Source organism: Melanerpes formicivorus, unplaced genomic scaffold (assembly GCF_026170545.1).
Source record: "Melanerpes formicivorus ecotype bairdi unplaced genomic scaffold, bMelFor1.0.p_v2 SCAF_50, whole genome shotgun sequence".
Classification (NCBI taxonomy): domain Eukaryota; kingdom Metazoa; phylum Chordata; class Aves; order Piciformes; family Picidae; genus Melanerpes; species Melanerpes formicivorus.
Window position 1 is genome coordinate 3,400,354 of NW_027142402.1, and position 15,961 is coordinate 3,416,314.

Genomic DNA, 15,961 nt, shown 5'->3' on the forward strand with positions numbered 1-15,961 from the left:
TAGGAAGTTCCCAGAACCACAGAATGATCTGGGTTGGAAGGGACTTTAAAGATCATCTACTTCCAACCCCTCTGCCATGGGCAGGGACACCTTCCACTGGACCAGGTCACTCAACACCTCATCCAACTTGAACACCTCCAGGGAGAGGGCATCCACAACTTCCCTGGGCAACCTGTTCCAGTGTCTCACCACCCTCACTGTGAAGAATGTCTTCCTAATCTCCAGTCTAAATCTGCCCTCCCCAAGCTTCAATCCATCCCCTCTCATCCTATCACTACAAGCACTTGTAAAAAGTCCCTTTCTAGCTTTCTTGTAGCCCCCTTCAGGTACTGGAGGGCCACTGTATGTTCTTCCTCCCTGGAAGTGTTCCAGGTGAGGCCGGACAAGACCTTGAGCAATGTGGTCTAGTGGAAGGTGTCCCTGCCCATAGCAGGGGGGTTGGAAGTAAATGATCTTTAAGGTCCTGTCCAACCCAAACCATTCCATGAAGCTGGCACTGTCCTAAGGCAGGGATACACAGGAGTATTGCTGCCCAGAACAGGAGGTGAAAGAAAAGCAGAGCCCATCTCCCAGATGATCTCCTGCATCTAAGGGCGTGTGTCTTACCTAAGCACACAGATTCTTCTTTAATTACAGTTTTCCATATAACCAGGAGGGGGTTCTGGCCAGGCAAGTCACATTTAGTAAAGGCAGCATGTCAAATAAGAGTTGACAATTACAGGCTATATCAATACACATTATGCCAGATGGTAATGAGCCATACACAAAGGGCCAGCCATCCAAAATAATCACACCATTTCCCACAGAAATGTTGAAGAGGTTATGGTTTATTACACAGTGCTCATTAGATATACAGTGGCAGCATGAGCAATTTTTCCTTCATTTGTGTCTCACTGCAGACTCTGCCCCCACAAACCCATTCAGGTTAGTACCCAAGGTTAAAATCATTATGGGCAGAGGCAAAAAAAAAGGGGGGGAAATTAAAAAAGACACTAAAATGTAAAGTTAAGCTCTGTTTTTATTTGACAGGGATGGTGGATCAAAGGTCACTGAAATCTGTTCTCCTCTCCACTATTATTTAACACAGGATGCTAAGAAGAATGAAATTCGCTATCATCTGCCACCAAGACAGACAGCCTGCTTTCAATTATTACCTATTACTTAATTAATAACACTAAGTGAAAGCCTCAGGCAGGTTGTGACACAAAGCAAAGCAAGCCACAAGACTAAAAGCTGAAGCTGAACTTTCAGCCTTGCCTTTGAACTGCCTCATCTGCTTTGCAATTTGCTGCTTTAGCAGCAGAGAAATATTTCAAGTGTCCAAAAGGCAACCCCCAGGTCCTTCTCAGCAGGGTGGGAAAACAGTTGTTGCAAACAGCCCAAGTTCCACCTCCAAGAGAACACCCACAGGACCTTTCTATCCAGCTAATATCTTGACTTCCAGCTAGCAAATGACTGGGGGGACACAAGGATTTTTCTGCCTCTGCATTTATAAAAGGTATATGGGTGAGACTGGATGGGGTGCTCGGTGCCATGGGTTAGTTGATTAGATGGTGCTGGGTGATAGGTTGGACTCAATGATCTATCTCAAAGGTCTCTGCCAACCTGGCTAATTCTATTCTACTCTACTTCTCTCCTCTTCTACTCCACTCCTCTCCTCTACTCTACTCTTCTCCTCTCCTCCTCTCTTCTCCTCTCCTCTCCTCTCCTCCTCTCCTCTCCTCTCCTCCCCTCCTCTTCTCCTCTCCTCCCCTCCTCTTCTCCTCTCCTCCTCTCCTCTCCTCCCCTCCTCTCCTCCTGTCCTCTCGTCCTCTCCTCCTCTCCTCTCCTCCCCTCCTCTTCTCCTCTCCTCCCCTCCTCTTCTCCTCTCCTCTCCTCTCCTCCTCTCCTCTCCTCCTCTCCTCTCCTCCTCTCCTCTCCTCCTCTCCTCCTCTCCTCTCGTCCTCTCCTCTCCTACTCTACTCCTCTCCTCTCCTCCCCTCCTCTTCTCCTCTCCTCCCCTCCTCTTCTCCTCTCCTCTCCTCTCCTCTCCTCCTCTCCTCTCCTCTCCTCCTCTCCTCTCCTCCTGTCCTCCTGTCCTCTCCTCCTCTCCTCTCGTCCTCTCCTCCTCTCCTCTCCTACTCTACTCTTCTCCTCTCCTACTCTACTCTTCTCCTCTCCTCCTCTACTCCTCTCCTCTCCTCCTCTCCTCTCCTCCTCTCCTCTCCTCCTCTCCTCTCCTACTCTTCTCCTCTCCTCTCCTTACTCTACTCCACTCTAAAAGCTGGAACAGGGCAAATGTGGCAGTCTGTCAGGACAAGCAAGGGTGTGTTTATCACCCCAAAAAATGCTGGTGTCCCTCAAACTGCAAGCAACAGCCAGCATTTGGAACTCAAGCAACTGTGAGAGAGTGGAGCTGAGCACTGGACAGGCCACCAGACAATGTGATCACAGAGAACTGGATTTCAGTCCAAGCTCTTCTTTTGCAGCATGCAGAGCATCACTCAAATCTGGACTTGCATCAGGCAGCCACCCAGCTCACAAAGCCAAGGTACCCTCAGTCTCAGCCACTCTCACTGAGCTCATCTGCCCTAAAACTACCACAGTTGTGTCTGGGAAGAGGCCAGCTGGTACCTCAGCAGATGGGAAAGCATGGGAGGTATTTTGGGGGTGTCCAACAAATAAATTGCATAGATACAGTAACTTAAGAATTGCTGTGAAGCAATTGGTCACAATGACATCATAGTTTTGAGGGATAAGCAGCCCCCAGAGCTGTTGTGTGCTTTCTTCACAGCAGTGGATTGCACTTAGGTGATGGCTGGCAATTTCTCTTCATGACTACTACCTTCTTTTCTTTTCTAAAGAAAATGTGAAATTTCCCCAGCAGAAATTTGTTGCAAGGGAAAGGTTTTACAGCAAGCCAACAAAGAACAACTCTGCTGAAGCACTCTGGCACGTGGAGATGCCATACCCCAAGGAGGCTGTGCTGGGTCTTGTCATCCACAGGTCACCTGGCTTCTCTTCGAAAAGTCCTGGCTAGGGGGAGGGCAGGATTTGTTGCTCCTGACCCACTGCAGAGTCTCCTCAGTGCTGCTCTGGTTTGTGTGCTCTGCTGCACACCGTGGCCGTCCAGCACTCACTTCAGAAGCAGTGGGAGGAGGAAGCTCCAGGGGAAGGGTGGGCTGGACAGACAGACAGCAGGCAGCATTATGGTTTCCCCAAGGTAAGCCATCTGCACTGTGCTTTCCAGACACTAAAAATTCCTTACTTTTTGAAAGCCAAACCCCTTTTTCCTGAGCATATTGAATTTACCTTGCTCAGCAATCTAGTGCTAAACAGACTTGTTTTGAACAAGACTTGAGTCAGTATCTCTGCACAGCCTTCACCTGGAGTACCTTCTGATTTATTCTACAGCCTAAGGAGAGGACCCTTGCTCATTGCACACATAATTGCTGTATTTGCACAGGCTGTGCATGCTGAAAACAATAAAAAGTTAATGATGAAAAGCACTGGTAGCAATGAATTAGTAATATTGTGAGGTTTGTGTTTGCAGTTGATTTGTATTGTTGTGGGTGGAAGATGATCAATAGGAATATGTAATCATGTTGTATGTGCTTTTCATCTCCTGAGACTCCTCTTGTAAATGAGATGAAGGATCTCACAGGATTTATCACAGAGAGCAAAAACTAAATAGAATCATTTAGAATAATTGCTTAGATTTCCTCTCACTAAAAGCAAAGGCAAAAGCTACCAGGGAGTGGGGAAGGAAGCGATGCCTTTCTTGAGGATCATCAAAGACACCACTGCTCGGAGTTTGAGATACTTTTCCCATTAATGTTCAAACAAATAATTCTGTCAAGAGCATCAGACTTCCTAATGTACTTAGGTATTGAATATTCTAGGGCCACACATTTGCTCCATCAGTTAATTAGCTTTCAAAGTACACAGGAGCGGGATACTGTACCTTTGCCTTCCACGAGGTAGGAACAAGAACAGTAAATCCCAAAGGAAATCATTTTGATGATAAAGAGTCCTAATGTGCCCCAGTAAAGGTGAGGATTGATTGTTATGGCCTATTGTTACTATAATTAGAAGTCAAACACCAATTAGCAGTTCCATTAATAAGATTAATCTCTGCAATATCTGCAGCTGAGACCCAAGGCCTGTGTGCGCAATAAGGCAGTGCAAATCCTGAGTGCAACAGCTATTCTGCACTAAGGCTCTCAGTCTGAATGCTCAGACCAGACAAAAGAAGAAGCTCTGCTGCCTTTTGAATCCTGAGCTCCTGCAAACACTACTGCTCTTGCTAGATCTCATTTCTTGCTTTTTATTTTGTTCAGACATGCTCTATCACGACACATCGTGGATTGGGATGGGTGCAATGCAGCAGGGAATCTCCTAAACTGGGCTTCACAGCCACTCCCTCTGCACTGCACCAGGTCAGGGTAAATCTGTTCAGTTTTCCATGGCCAGTAAAATTAGATGAGTAGTAACAGAAAAAACACCAACTAGCAACCTCCTTACGAATCTAGAGTCCCTCTTCAGATGACAGGAGTCCATGGCAACGTCAGGCATCATTTGTTTACCTCAAGAAGGTGAGATGCAGTCAAGCCCAATCTCCCAAGGTAACACACTATGCAGTTGAGAGCACAGAAACTGAAAGAGGGCCAAGGTCTGAAGATGAGGAGCAAAGTCACATACTCCTGTGTCACATCTAAGATGTTCTCTGATACCAGCAGCATGTCAAATGACCATTACTTAGACTCTGCCTAAACCCAACAGTGAGTTTTGTTTTCTCTTCAGCACAGGAGTAGGAAGGAGTTTCCAGGGGATACAGGAAGCATACCTTGCTGGAGTCCAGGCAATGACATCAACCCTCACATGACAGTGCTCGCACACTCTGAAGTGAGCACTCCATCATTACATTTGCAATGCTTCTGGAGCCAGGGAATTGGTTTCCTTAAGGCTAAGAGACCAGCAGGAAGTTTCAGCTTCAGGTGATCTGTCTGGCAGCTGAAACAGAGCTGTTGATCATGCTCCTACTTCACTACTTCATCCTCTGTTGGGATCACTGGTGCTGAGCTGGAAGTAAAACCAGGTTCTTTTCCCTACCAATAGGAGTGAAGTCTGGCTGCTGGCACCATGCTGGGAGGTAGGTGGTTGTACAGAGCAAAGCATGCCAAGCAGGCTTTTATAACACTTCCCCCCTTATCTTCAGCATGGCTCACAAGGCAACCAGCAGCTACTGTGATATCCTTGCATACAATGACCCTTAGGCCCCCAGCTTAATATGAGCTGATCATATCTCCTGCAAATTATGAGGTGCTGAAGCTGGAGGCAATGATGGCCAGAGGCAGCACCACACAACCACACGAGCCCTGGTCCTGTAACTGCCTACATTGTAATCCTTATCATTCTGGAAAAGATTTCTCCCTGGTAGCAGGCATCAGTTTTGTTCCATTGTGTCACAGAAGAAAAACAGATGCCAGCTAAGCAGGCAGCTAATCTATTTTTATACATTTAGGTCAATTGTCCCATGAATTGGCATATCTGGAGTACAAGAGAACAGGACAAAAACCACCAGACTTTGCCACTCCAAATTCAGCTCTCAGTGTCTTTCTGGTTTAATTACACTTATTGTATTGCTTGCTCATATGGTGAGTCAGGAATGAGAAACAGGGAGAGGAGGTTATGCAGAATATGCCAGGTCCCAGGATGGCAGAGTCCACTGTGGGGTTTTGTGGCAATGTTAAATAATTATCACATCTTCCTGGTCCCAGATTGCACATGTAGTGCAGTACCAGATACAGTGGGCTGATGTAACCTGGCTATCCACTGTGGGACTGAGTATTGAAAGAGAGCACAGGAGCTGGTTCCAACACAAACAGTGGGAAAAGAAAGACTGGGCTGCTGTAATCACTAACAAGTACTGGAACAACTTAGCTCATGCTCAGATTTCAGGAATGCAATTAATTAATCACTTACTAAGCACCCTAAAATCAAGTGAGCCATATCTCAGCTAATAGTCCACAATAGAACATTCACAGCATGTAAGTAGCAGACAATGAAGATGCTCATTACAGTGCCAGAAATAATACTTCCAGCAAAATATTGTATATTAAGATGAAGTAATTATATGGCATGGCAATGAAAAGAGCTGCAGAGTTTACAACTGAGCTGAAAATCTCTAAGAGTCTGTTTCCAAAAAATACTTTCCAGAGCTGCAGACAGAGATGATGAAGAAAGGTTTAAGTGCATTTCTTCCTATCTCTGAGGGAAATACTTTGCCTTTGATATGTGTATCTAATATACACACCATATCTCAGTTGTTACCCAGACAGCAGACCCAAAAAGCACTCATGGAAAACGATGCCCTTTTGTTCTTGTGCAGGAGAAAGCAGTTTGCACAACACTGGCTGTAATGCATAAAGCAATCACAAAAGCCCTTTAAGATCACAGTTTTACAAGCTGCCTGTTCTCTTAGCTCTATGCACTGGAGAAATCAGACTCACACTTAAGGGTGGATTTGGAAAAGTCTCTTAAACTAAAGAAAGGAGCCCAAAGGCAACCCCCCCAGGGACTTCAGTGGAGGGCAAGAACCGGCCAACAGCACAAAATGAAACAGCCATAGAATGGTTTGGGTTGGAAGGGACCTCCAAAGGTCATCCAGTCCAACCCCCTGCAGTCAGCAGGGACATCCTCCACTAGATCACATTGCTCAGAGCTCTGCTCAGCCTGACTTTGAATAGCTCCAGGGATGGAGCCTCACCTAGAAAGCCACTAGGCTGGTCAGGCAGCACTTGCCCTCAGTGAAACCATGCTGGCTGTCTCAGATCACCTTCCTGTACTCCATGTGTTCCAGTACAGCTTCCAGGAGGCCTTGTTCCATGATCTTCCCTAGCACAGAGGCTAACAGGTCAGCAGTTTCCAGCATCTTCTCTTTAATCCTTTATATAGATGGGTGCAGTGTTTCCCTTCCTCATCTCCAGGGACCTCACCTGACTGCCAGGACTTCTAAATATAATGGAGAGTGGCCTAGCAACTCCCTCAGCCAATTCCTTCACAACTCTGGGATGCATCTCATCAGGTCCCATAGATGTATGTATGTTGAGGCTCCCCAGCTGGTCCTGAATTTGCCCTTCCCTTACAGTGGGAGGGACTTCACCCCACTGGTCTGCACCTAGTGGTCCATCCACTTGATGAATCCATGAGCATTCTCCTAGCTGCACTAATTTGCTCTTATTTACACCTTGCCAGAGACTTGAAAGTGTCATTGAAAACCTATTTAAATGCACAACTCCACAGCTCTCACTCCGGCAGACAGTAATGAGCCTTAAGTGAACCTGTGTGGGCCTACGCAAAACTGCTTCATTTTTGGAGTACCTTTGTAACTCTGAACCAGATATCATAATGGCTATTGACCAGCTCAAGCTCAGATTATTGGGCTAGATTTTCAGCTGGTTGGACTGGCAGAGTTCCAATGATGTCCATTTACACCAAATGGCTCATTATTAATTCAAGGTCTTATTTGCTCCTTAATGAATACATCCACTAGTCACCTTCCCAGCGGCACCTTTAAACCCTCAGAGGTTGCCTCCATGGTCAGACTCATCACACTCAAGAACTGAGTTATCAACAAGAAAAGAATGCTTTTTGCTCTCCTTTTATGAGGCACACTCAAGGTAAACTTTCCCAATCATTTACAAAACAAACTGCAGTACCTCCTGTGCCATAATTAACTGCTGAGAATTATTCCTTCACACAGCGTCGTTTGCAAGAGAAATAGAAACATTTTACAGCCCTAAGGAGACCTTCAGGACAAAACAAAACAAGAATGGAACTAAGCAGCTAAAGGGACAACACAGCCCTCCATGAGAAGGCTTTCTTATAGAATCAGAGAACCTTATTGCTGTCTACAACTACCTGAAGGGAGATTGTAGCAAGGCGAGGGTTGGTCTCTTCTCCCAGGCACGCAGCACCAGAACAAGAGGACACAGTCTCAAGCTGTGCCAGGGGAAGTTTAGGCCTGAGGTGAGGAGAGAGTTCTTCCCAGAAAGAGTAATTGGCCATTGGAATGTGCTGCCCAGGGAGGTGGTGGAGTCACCATCACTGGAGGTGTTCAAGAAAGGATTGGATGTGGCACTTGGAGCCATGGTTTAGTAGTCATGAGGTGCTGGGTGACAGGTTGGACTTGATGTTCCCTGAGGTCTTTTCCAACCTTGTTGATTCTGTGATTCTGTGATCAGGTTGGAAGAGGCCTTTGATATCTGTTAACCCAGCACTGCCATGTCCACCACTAAACCATGTCCCTGAGCACCACACCTGCATGGCTTTGAAATCCCTCTGGGGATGGGGACTCCACCACTGCCCTGGGCTTGACAACCCTTTGGGGGAAAGATGATAGCCTTGTCTGTTTTCTTACTGTTATTTCTGTCTGCTCCCACTCACATAGATTTTTCCTTCTCTGATATTTTAAGCTACTTTATATATTTTAACATCTTTATTTGTGTGGTCCTCTCAATTTCACAATGCTATCCCTGCACTTCTAGAACAAAACAGGATACAAACCTGTCACTGAGCTCATGCATCTCCATTGCATACATCACAGCTGTCAGAAACACAATTAGCCAAAAATACAGCAGCCTGCTCTTCCCACCAAGCAACACTCACAATTTATCAAAAGGATTTAAAGCACTCCAATTCTGCCATTTCTCAGCCAGCTCTCCCTTTGCTACTTCAGCAGAAGAGTTAGCTGTCAAACACAGCAAGAAGAGCAGCCACATATTGCATTCTTGTTGTTACTAGAAATAAGTAATTTAGCTTAAATACTTGAAAATATATTTAGGAACTTGATGAAGCTGAATTAACTCAGTGAGAGCCTGAGAAATCTTAATGGTAGGCTCAGTAGTTCTGCTGTGACAGGTGGAAGGTAAAAGCTTTATTCTACACTGCTGTTGCATGAGAAAATAGCCTTCAAAAGGGCTATAACGAAACTTTATGTGCTCAGTGAAACCAGCTGGATTCCAGGCACTGCACAAGGCTCTGACATTTCTAGGAAGTACCCAAGTCACACCTGAATAATTCAAAATGATAGCCCAGTAAAAAAAATGTTTCCTACTTCCCTCAGTTTTTCTTTTTCAACTCTCAGTACTTCTTAACACAAACTTCCAAGTAACTGTCTTGATCCAAATGGTTTTAATTTGGTGGTGCCCAAGAGCCACACTAAAGATAGAGCCATCAGTATCACAGAGTTGTACAAAGCATAGGAAATGTTGTTCCCTGTGGAAAGCTAAACCAATCCCGGGGACCAAAGTTGTGTGATTAGGGTAGTATTGATCTTCCTCAACAGCTGAGCAAGGCCACTTAAGACACTTTGATACCACCAGGAAGCTGCCCATCAAGCATAGTATCATAGGATCAGTCAGGGTTGGAAGGGACCACAAGGATCATCTAGTTCCAACCCCCCTGCCATGGGCAGGGACACCCCACACTACATCAGCCTGGCCAGAGCCTCATCCAGCCTCGCCTTAAACACCTCCAGGGACAGGGCCCCAACCACCTCCCTGGACAACCCATTCCAGGGCTTCACCACTCTCATGGGGAAGAACTTCCTCCTCACATCCAGCCTGAATCTCCCCACCTCCAGCTTCATTCCATTCCCCCTAGTCCTATCACTACCTGAGATCCTGAGCAGTCCTTCCCCAGCCTTCTTGTAGCCCCCTTCAGATACTGGAAGGCCCCAATTAGGTCACCTGGGAGCCTTCTCTTCTCCAGACTGAACAGCCCCAACTCCTTCAGTCTGTCCTCATAGGAGCCTGCTGTATCTTTGATGGTTGGACCATAGATAGATGGCCTTAGAGGACTTTTCCAACCAAAACAATTCATAGAATCACAGAATGGTCTGGGTTGGAAGGGGCCTCCAAAGGTCATCTAGTCCAGCCCCCTCTGCAGTCAGCAGGGGCATCCTCCCCTAGATCAGGTTGCCCAGAGCCCTGTCAAGCCTCACTTTGCATATCTCCAGGGATGTGGCCCCAACCACCTCCCCGGGCAACCTGTTGCAGTGTTCCACTGTCCTCATGGTGCAGAACTTGTTCCTAACATCCAATCTAAATCTACTCTTCCCTAGTTTGAAGCCATTGCCCCTTGCCCTGTGACTCTATGATCTTGCTAAAGAAAGTTACTACATACCTGGAATAAATTCCACTGACCATGTTGTGCTGGAAGGAGAGCTCTGCTGTGCTGGGTCCAGCAGCTTTGGAAATGAGCAGGATGACCAAGCCTCGCATCTGTAGGTTGTTCCGGCTGTCGGACACGAAACCCCTGCAGAAAGGAAGGGGGGGGAAAAGGAAGCAGCATGTTTTAACAACCCATTTTCACTGGTCATACCCAAGTGGAAAGAAGGGACTGTCATCATTTCATCAAGTCTTTAATATTCACATTTGCATGGAAATCAGCTGCAATTACTAAGCAGGATCTTTTGTCATCCATCAGCTGACACTGACAAACTGCTGCTGCAGCGAGCAGCAAGCCTTCAGGATTCAATCCTGCTTATTTCCAAGGAGCAGCATATGTTCTGCATTTCATGTCATGCCATGAAAGGAGTAGTTCAGGATAATTTAAGGTGACCTACTGTAAGAGGAACAGAGAGCTTTCGGTTTGTTGTTCAAAGTACAAAAAAGCCAGAAGAAACCTTGTCCTTCAAGAGAGGAAAGGGAAGGGAGAAGCCAAATTCTGTAACCTTGCACAGCTCTCCTCTCTGCCCAGGAGCACACACTCTGGTCCTGCCAGGGGCACCTTAATTGTTTACCAGGTACAGGTAGAGAGGGATTTTAAGGAGGAGACAGCTGCTTGTCTTCAACATTCTATAATGCTGAAGGCAGTGGAACATCTCCCTTGTGAGGAGAGGCTGAGGGAGATGGGGCACTTCAGCTTGGAGAAGAGGAGCCTGAGGAGTGACCTCATTCAAGTTGATAGAGATGTGAAAGGCAGTGTGGGGAGGATGGAGCCAGACTCTGCTCAGTGATCTCCAATGATAGGACATGGGGCACTGGATGCAAGCTGGAGCAGAGGAGGTTCCATGGAAAATAAGGACAAACTTTTTGCCTGTGAGGGTGGCAGAGCCCTGGAGCAGGCTGCCCAGAGAGGCTGCAGTCTCCTTCTCTGGAGCCATTCAAAGCCTGCCTGGTTGTGTTCTTGGGTGAGCTGCCCTAGGTGATCCTGCTTTGGTAGAGGGGTTGGACTCAATGATCTCTGGAGGTCCCTTCCAACCCCTAACATTCTGTCATTGTATGACACAGTGCACAGAATGCAGCCAAGACAGTCAAACACTTCAAACTCCAGAGCCACAATCAACATCACAATGCCCAGGGAAACAACCACAACACACATGGAGTGTGCACACCTCCTGTACACAGAACACATCATGGGTTGTGGTGCTTTAAACGCTCCTCTGCCTTGAACTTCAGCTGACCACACTACTCACAGCCACACTAATTACATGGGATGCAACTAAATACAAACATATATACAAATATATTCCCTCAACACTGTTTACAACTCCACCACTTTAAAAGTAAAGTAGTTTTAGGAAGAAGTTGCCTTCCCCCCTCCCATATATGCATGCTGGTAAAAGCAGTGGCTTACTAAATGCAAGACCCCATACTTTTGTTAGAAAAAAACAACCCAAAATATTGCAAATTATGGCAATACAGGGAGGTTGGACTGGATGATCTCTGAAGGTCCCTTCCAACCCCTCACATTCCAGGTTGTCCAGGGAGGTGGTTGAGGCCCCAGCCCTGGAGGTGTTTAAGCCCAGGCTGGACGAGGCTCTGGCCAGGCTGATGTAGTGTGGGGTGTCCCTGCCCATGGCAGGGGGGTTGGAACTAGCTGATCCTTGTGGTCCCTTCCAACCCTGACTGATACTATGATTCTATGACTCTATGACTCTATACTTTTAACAATCTCAACACCTTGGCTTTTCACACAGCTTGCCAAGGGAAAGGATATTCCAGAAGAGAGCTGTTCACCACAGGATTATAAAGCACTGGCCTTTACATAAGCCACTGCCTAGATAAACACCACTAGACATGAAACTCCACCATACTTTCACCTGACTCAGACTAAGCAAGGAACAGAAGAAGACAATTACCTGTACTGAAAATACTCAAAGTAACAAACTTGAGTGTTCAGAGCTGCTGAGGGAGCTTGCAAGACCTCCAGCAACAAAAGCCTTCCATTCTTAGGAGAAAACTGTTAATGAGAAGTGCAGCTGAGGGGCAAAGGGAGAGGAAGAACAGGACACAAACTAATCAAACAGTGTAACAGTAAGGAGCAGCATGTCTGTCATTTCGACACCTAATCATACAGGCTGCATGTGACACAGGGGCTGGATGGAACTGCAGACAGGATTGTCTATGAATTGCCAACCCAGCAGTCAAAGGCTAACTCCATTCAAAACACGACTGAAGTTGTGCTCCTGCCATGTACCACATCGACACTAAAGCAAACTGCATTAGACTTGAAACAAATAAAGCCTGTGGTGATCATCCTAACTATTGCAGCTACTTGACATGGCTTCAGGGGTCACATTCACATTCTGAATTAAGCTCCCAAGAGATATTCTACACGAGTAACAGCTACACAAAAGTCTTCCAGATGGTGCAATTAGTCTTGATGGGTATGTGGCAGGAGACAGGTGCCTCTAGGGAACAAAAAAAGGAAAAAGTGAACTAAAAGCAACCCAAGTGAAATTGTGCACACACACACACAGAGATGCATCAGGCTGAGACTCTTCTGGAAAACCTCTGCTGAACGTGGAGAAGGTAGCCAAAAAAGAAGCATTAGCAGAATTTGGTTTGCTGGAAGTTACAGGCTGAGTATCTTGCAAATGGCATCCTTCATCCCCAGGGGACCACACACTAAAATAAGGAGGGAGAGCCAAACGTTTCTGCAGTTCTGCTTTGCAAAACATTCAGAATTCAAGGAAAAGTAAGGAAAAAAAGAAAGGATAAGAACTCTGCTCCCCAACCCCCCCCAAAATCAAAAGGGAGGGGGGAAAAAAAAGTCCATCCTCTAGATATCAGCTGTGGGAGAGAAAAAGCCATTTGCAAACCGGCAGATTGAGAGTTTTGGACAGAGAAGAGCGTTCAGCAAACGCTGCTCTGGCAGCACAGGGCAGCAGCGCCTGGCGCGGCCACAGGCGCAGCAGAGCGGCGTGCAGGCGCAGGAGCCTCACACCACCCACTCCAGCACTGACACTGCCTAACAGCTAATGTGCTGCAAATTACACACCTCCCACTACCAGCAGCCCTCTGCTGCAGGGAATAAATCAGGCAAACGTGAGCCTTTCACTTGCTGCTGCTTTGTGTGCTTCTCCACATGTGCAGCCATTCCAGTTGAACTTGCCAGGTTTAACCCCATCAGTAATTTACACTTTCATTACAAAGGAAAGGAAAAAGAAGATAGTAATAAAAAGTCTGTTCATAAAATTGGGGAATGCTTTGGGTTGGAAGGAGCCTGGAAGATCTTTTAGTTCCAACCCCCCCTGCCATAGGCAGGGACACCTCCCACTAGGCCAGCATGCTCAAGGCCCCATCCAACCTTGAACACCTCCAAGGAAGGAGCATCCATGACCTCCCTGGGCAACCTGTTCCAGTCTCTCACCACCCTCACTCTCAAGAATTTCTTCCTAATCTCCAGTCTAAATCTCCCCTGTTCCAGCTTCAATGCATTGCCCCTCATCCTATCACTACAAGCCCTTCTAAATCATAGTATCAGTCAGGGTTGGAAGGGACCACAAGGATCAGCTAGTTCCAACCCCCCTGCCATGGGCAGGGACACCTCACACTACATCAGCCTGGCCAGAGCCTCATCCAGCCTGGCCTTAAACACCTCCAGGGACAGGGCCCCAACCACCTCCCTGGACAACCCATTCCAGGGTTTCACCACGCTCATGGTGAAGAACCTCCTCCTCATATCCAGCCTGAATCTCCCCACCGTCAGCCACCCCAGCCTTCCTGTATGTCCCCTGGCCTGCTGGCAGAACAGACCACTATCCTCACCTCCACTGGCAGGGCATCCTCCCTCTCCATGCATTTTATTGAAGGTGTCCCACTGACAAGATCAATCATTTTGTTTCAGATCATGCAAGTGCTCTTTAGCTGCTAAGAGAAGGAAAATGGGGAAGCATACCAGGTGGTGATCAATCATTCCTCTGCCTTCCCACTTTAGATGTCAAACAAAAGAAGGGGGGAAAAAAATACTTTTAAAATCACCTGGCCACACATCTGTAACAAAAAGCAGCTGGGGAAGTCTGTAACACAACCAAAATCAACCATGTTGATGAAGAAGACTTGGGAGCCTAGGACAATGCCACTGAAAACACACACTGGCTTCAGGCTGAAATGCACACTGTAATGAACAAGAAACCCCCCTATTCAGACTGCCAACCCCAGACATGACAGCAGAAACACAAGCCACCAAAACTTAGTTTTCAAGCCTACTGCCAGCCTCTGCTGGCTTTCCTGGTCAGTGTTGGACTGGATCTTGGAATGCAATGTGGAGAGCAGGCAAGCTAACAGCAAAAAAAATGAAGTCAGTGTCTGAGTGCAATTACTCTGACCAGCAGCAGCTTGCAGGTCTGGCACTCTTATTTTTCTAACCACAAATACTTAGACAGAAGCCTAATTTTTGTGTCTCTGATTTCTCCACCAATATTTACTTTATTTAAGCTCTGTGGGAGGTCTAGCACCCTGCTGCCGACCAATATCAACAGATCTACCCAAGCCCAAGCCTCCCTTTTCTGAAAGCAGCCTCTCTCAGGCACAGAATATTCTGCTAAGGGAAATCAACACAAATGTTTTGCAAGAGTTCTGGGAACGACAGAAACCTGATTAGCTTGACAGGGCTAAATGAATTCAGACACCTCTGCAGGTCCAGCGGCACTTCAGCAACACAGTGACTGTAAAGCCTCTCATAAAAACCTATTTTGCATTGAATAAACTCTACTAGGGAAATGCAGCAACAGAATAGGTCAGCTCCTGGCCATTATCTCACCCTGGAAATGCTCACAGCGTGTTTTACAAATGGCTGAAACACAAAATGGCCAGAAGAAGTTAGACTAGGCACTGGCATTACAGAATGATCTAAGGAGCTCTTTTAACCTTCTGTACTTGGTGGTGTTTCTAAATGACAATTTAATCCACCTTCAGCATCACCCAGATGAATTCATTACAAATATTTATTCCCTGAAAACACTGAATGCTCTTTACTAGTAGTGAAAAGCTCTTTATTCGTGCTGAAAAAGAGGCTCCAGGTTCTGTGCTTCAACAGACTGCTCTTGAAGGAGTTGAAGCCAAACACACACCAAGAGTCCTGTAAATACAAATCCTTCTCCTCAACACAAAGACACAGAAACTGGTTTAAATGGCTGAAAACCAACCAGCACCTTTAGTCCAAAGGCAGCATCTCTCCATGTGTCACTACCTGCTAGAGCCAAGTGGTTACACACAGCAGAAGCCTTTAGTTAACTGGTGGAGTGAAAAACCAAACCACACCAAACCCCACTTTACAACAGAGTGGAGAATCAGGGCAGAGTACAAGGCAGTAATATGTGCAGACATCAATGGGAAGAGACATAAGTGCTCCCAGATACTAGAACAATTATATCTACTTCTGAAGACTATACACTGAGGGCTTTTCAATGGTTTATTCTGGGTTAAAAGAGTTAATAAACCAAAAATCCACTTTAAGCCACCAGTGGAGAATACAGCCAAACCTAGGCACAACTCTTCCAGTATGATCTCCATTTGATGCTTTTCTCTAGATTCATAGAATCACAGACTGGTTTGGGTTGAAAGGGACCTTAAAGATCATCTAGCTCCAACCCCTCTGCCATGGGCAAGGGACACCTTCTACTAGCCCAGGTTGCTCAAGGCCTCATCCAGACTGGCCTTGGAGCACCTTCAGGGAGGGAGCATCCCCA

The 15,961-nt window shown here is 46.5% G+C and overlaps 1 protein-coding gene across 2 annotated transcripts in view; it reads right to left on the reverse strand.

Moving 5' to 3' along the window:
* PDSS2 (decaprenyl diphosphate synthase subunit 2) overlaps positions 1–15,961 on the reverse strand; it is an 80,661-nt gene that overhangs the window by 34,300 nt on the left and 30,400 nt on the right. For both annotated transcript variants that reach the window (XM_068160479.1, XM_068160478.1), the window contains exon 2: positions 10,168–10,299. In XM_068160479.1, the coding sequence (XP_068016580.1) occupies positions 10,168–10,299 (132 nt within the window). The remainder of the gene's footprint in view (positions 1–10,167; positions 10,300–15,961) is intronic.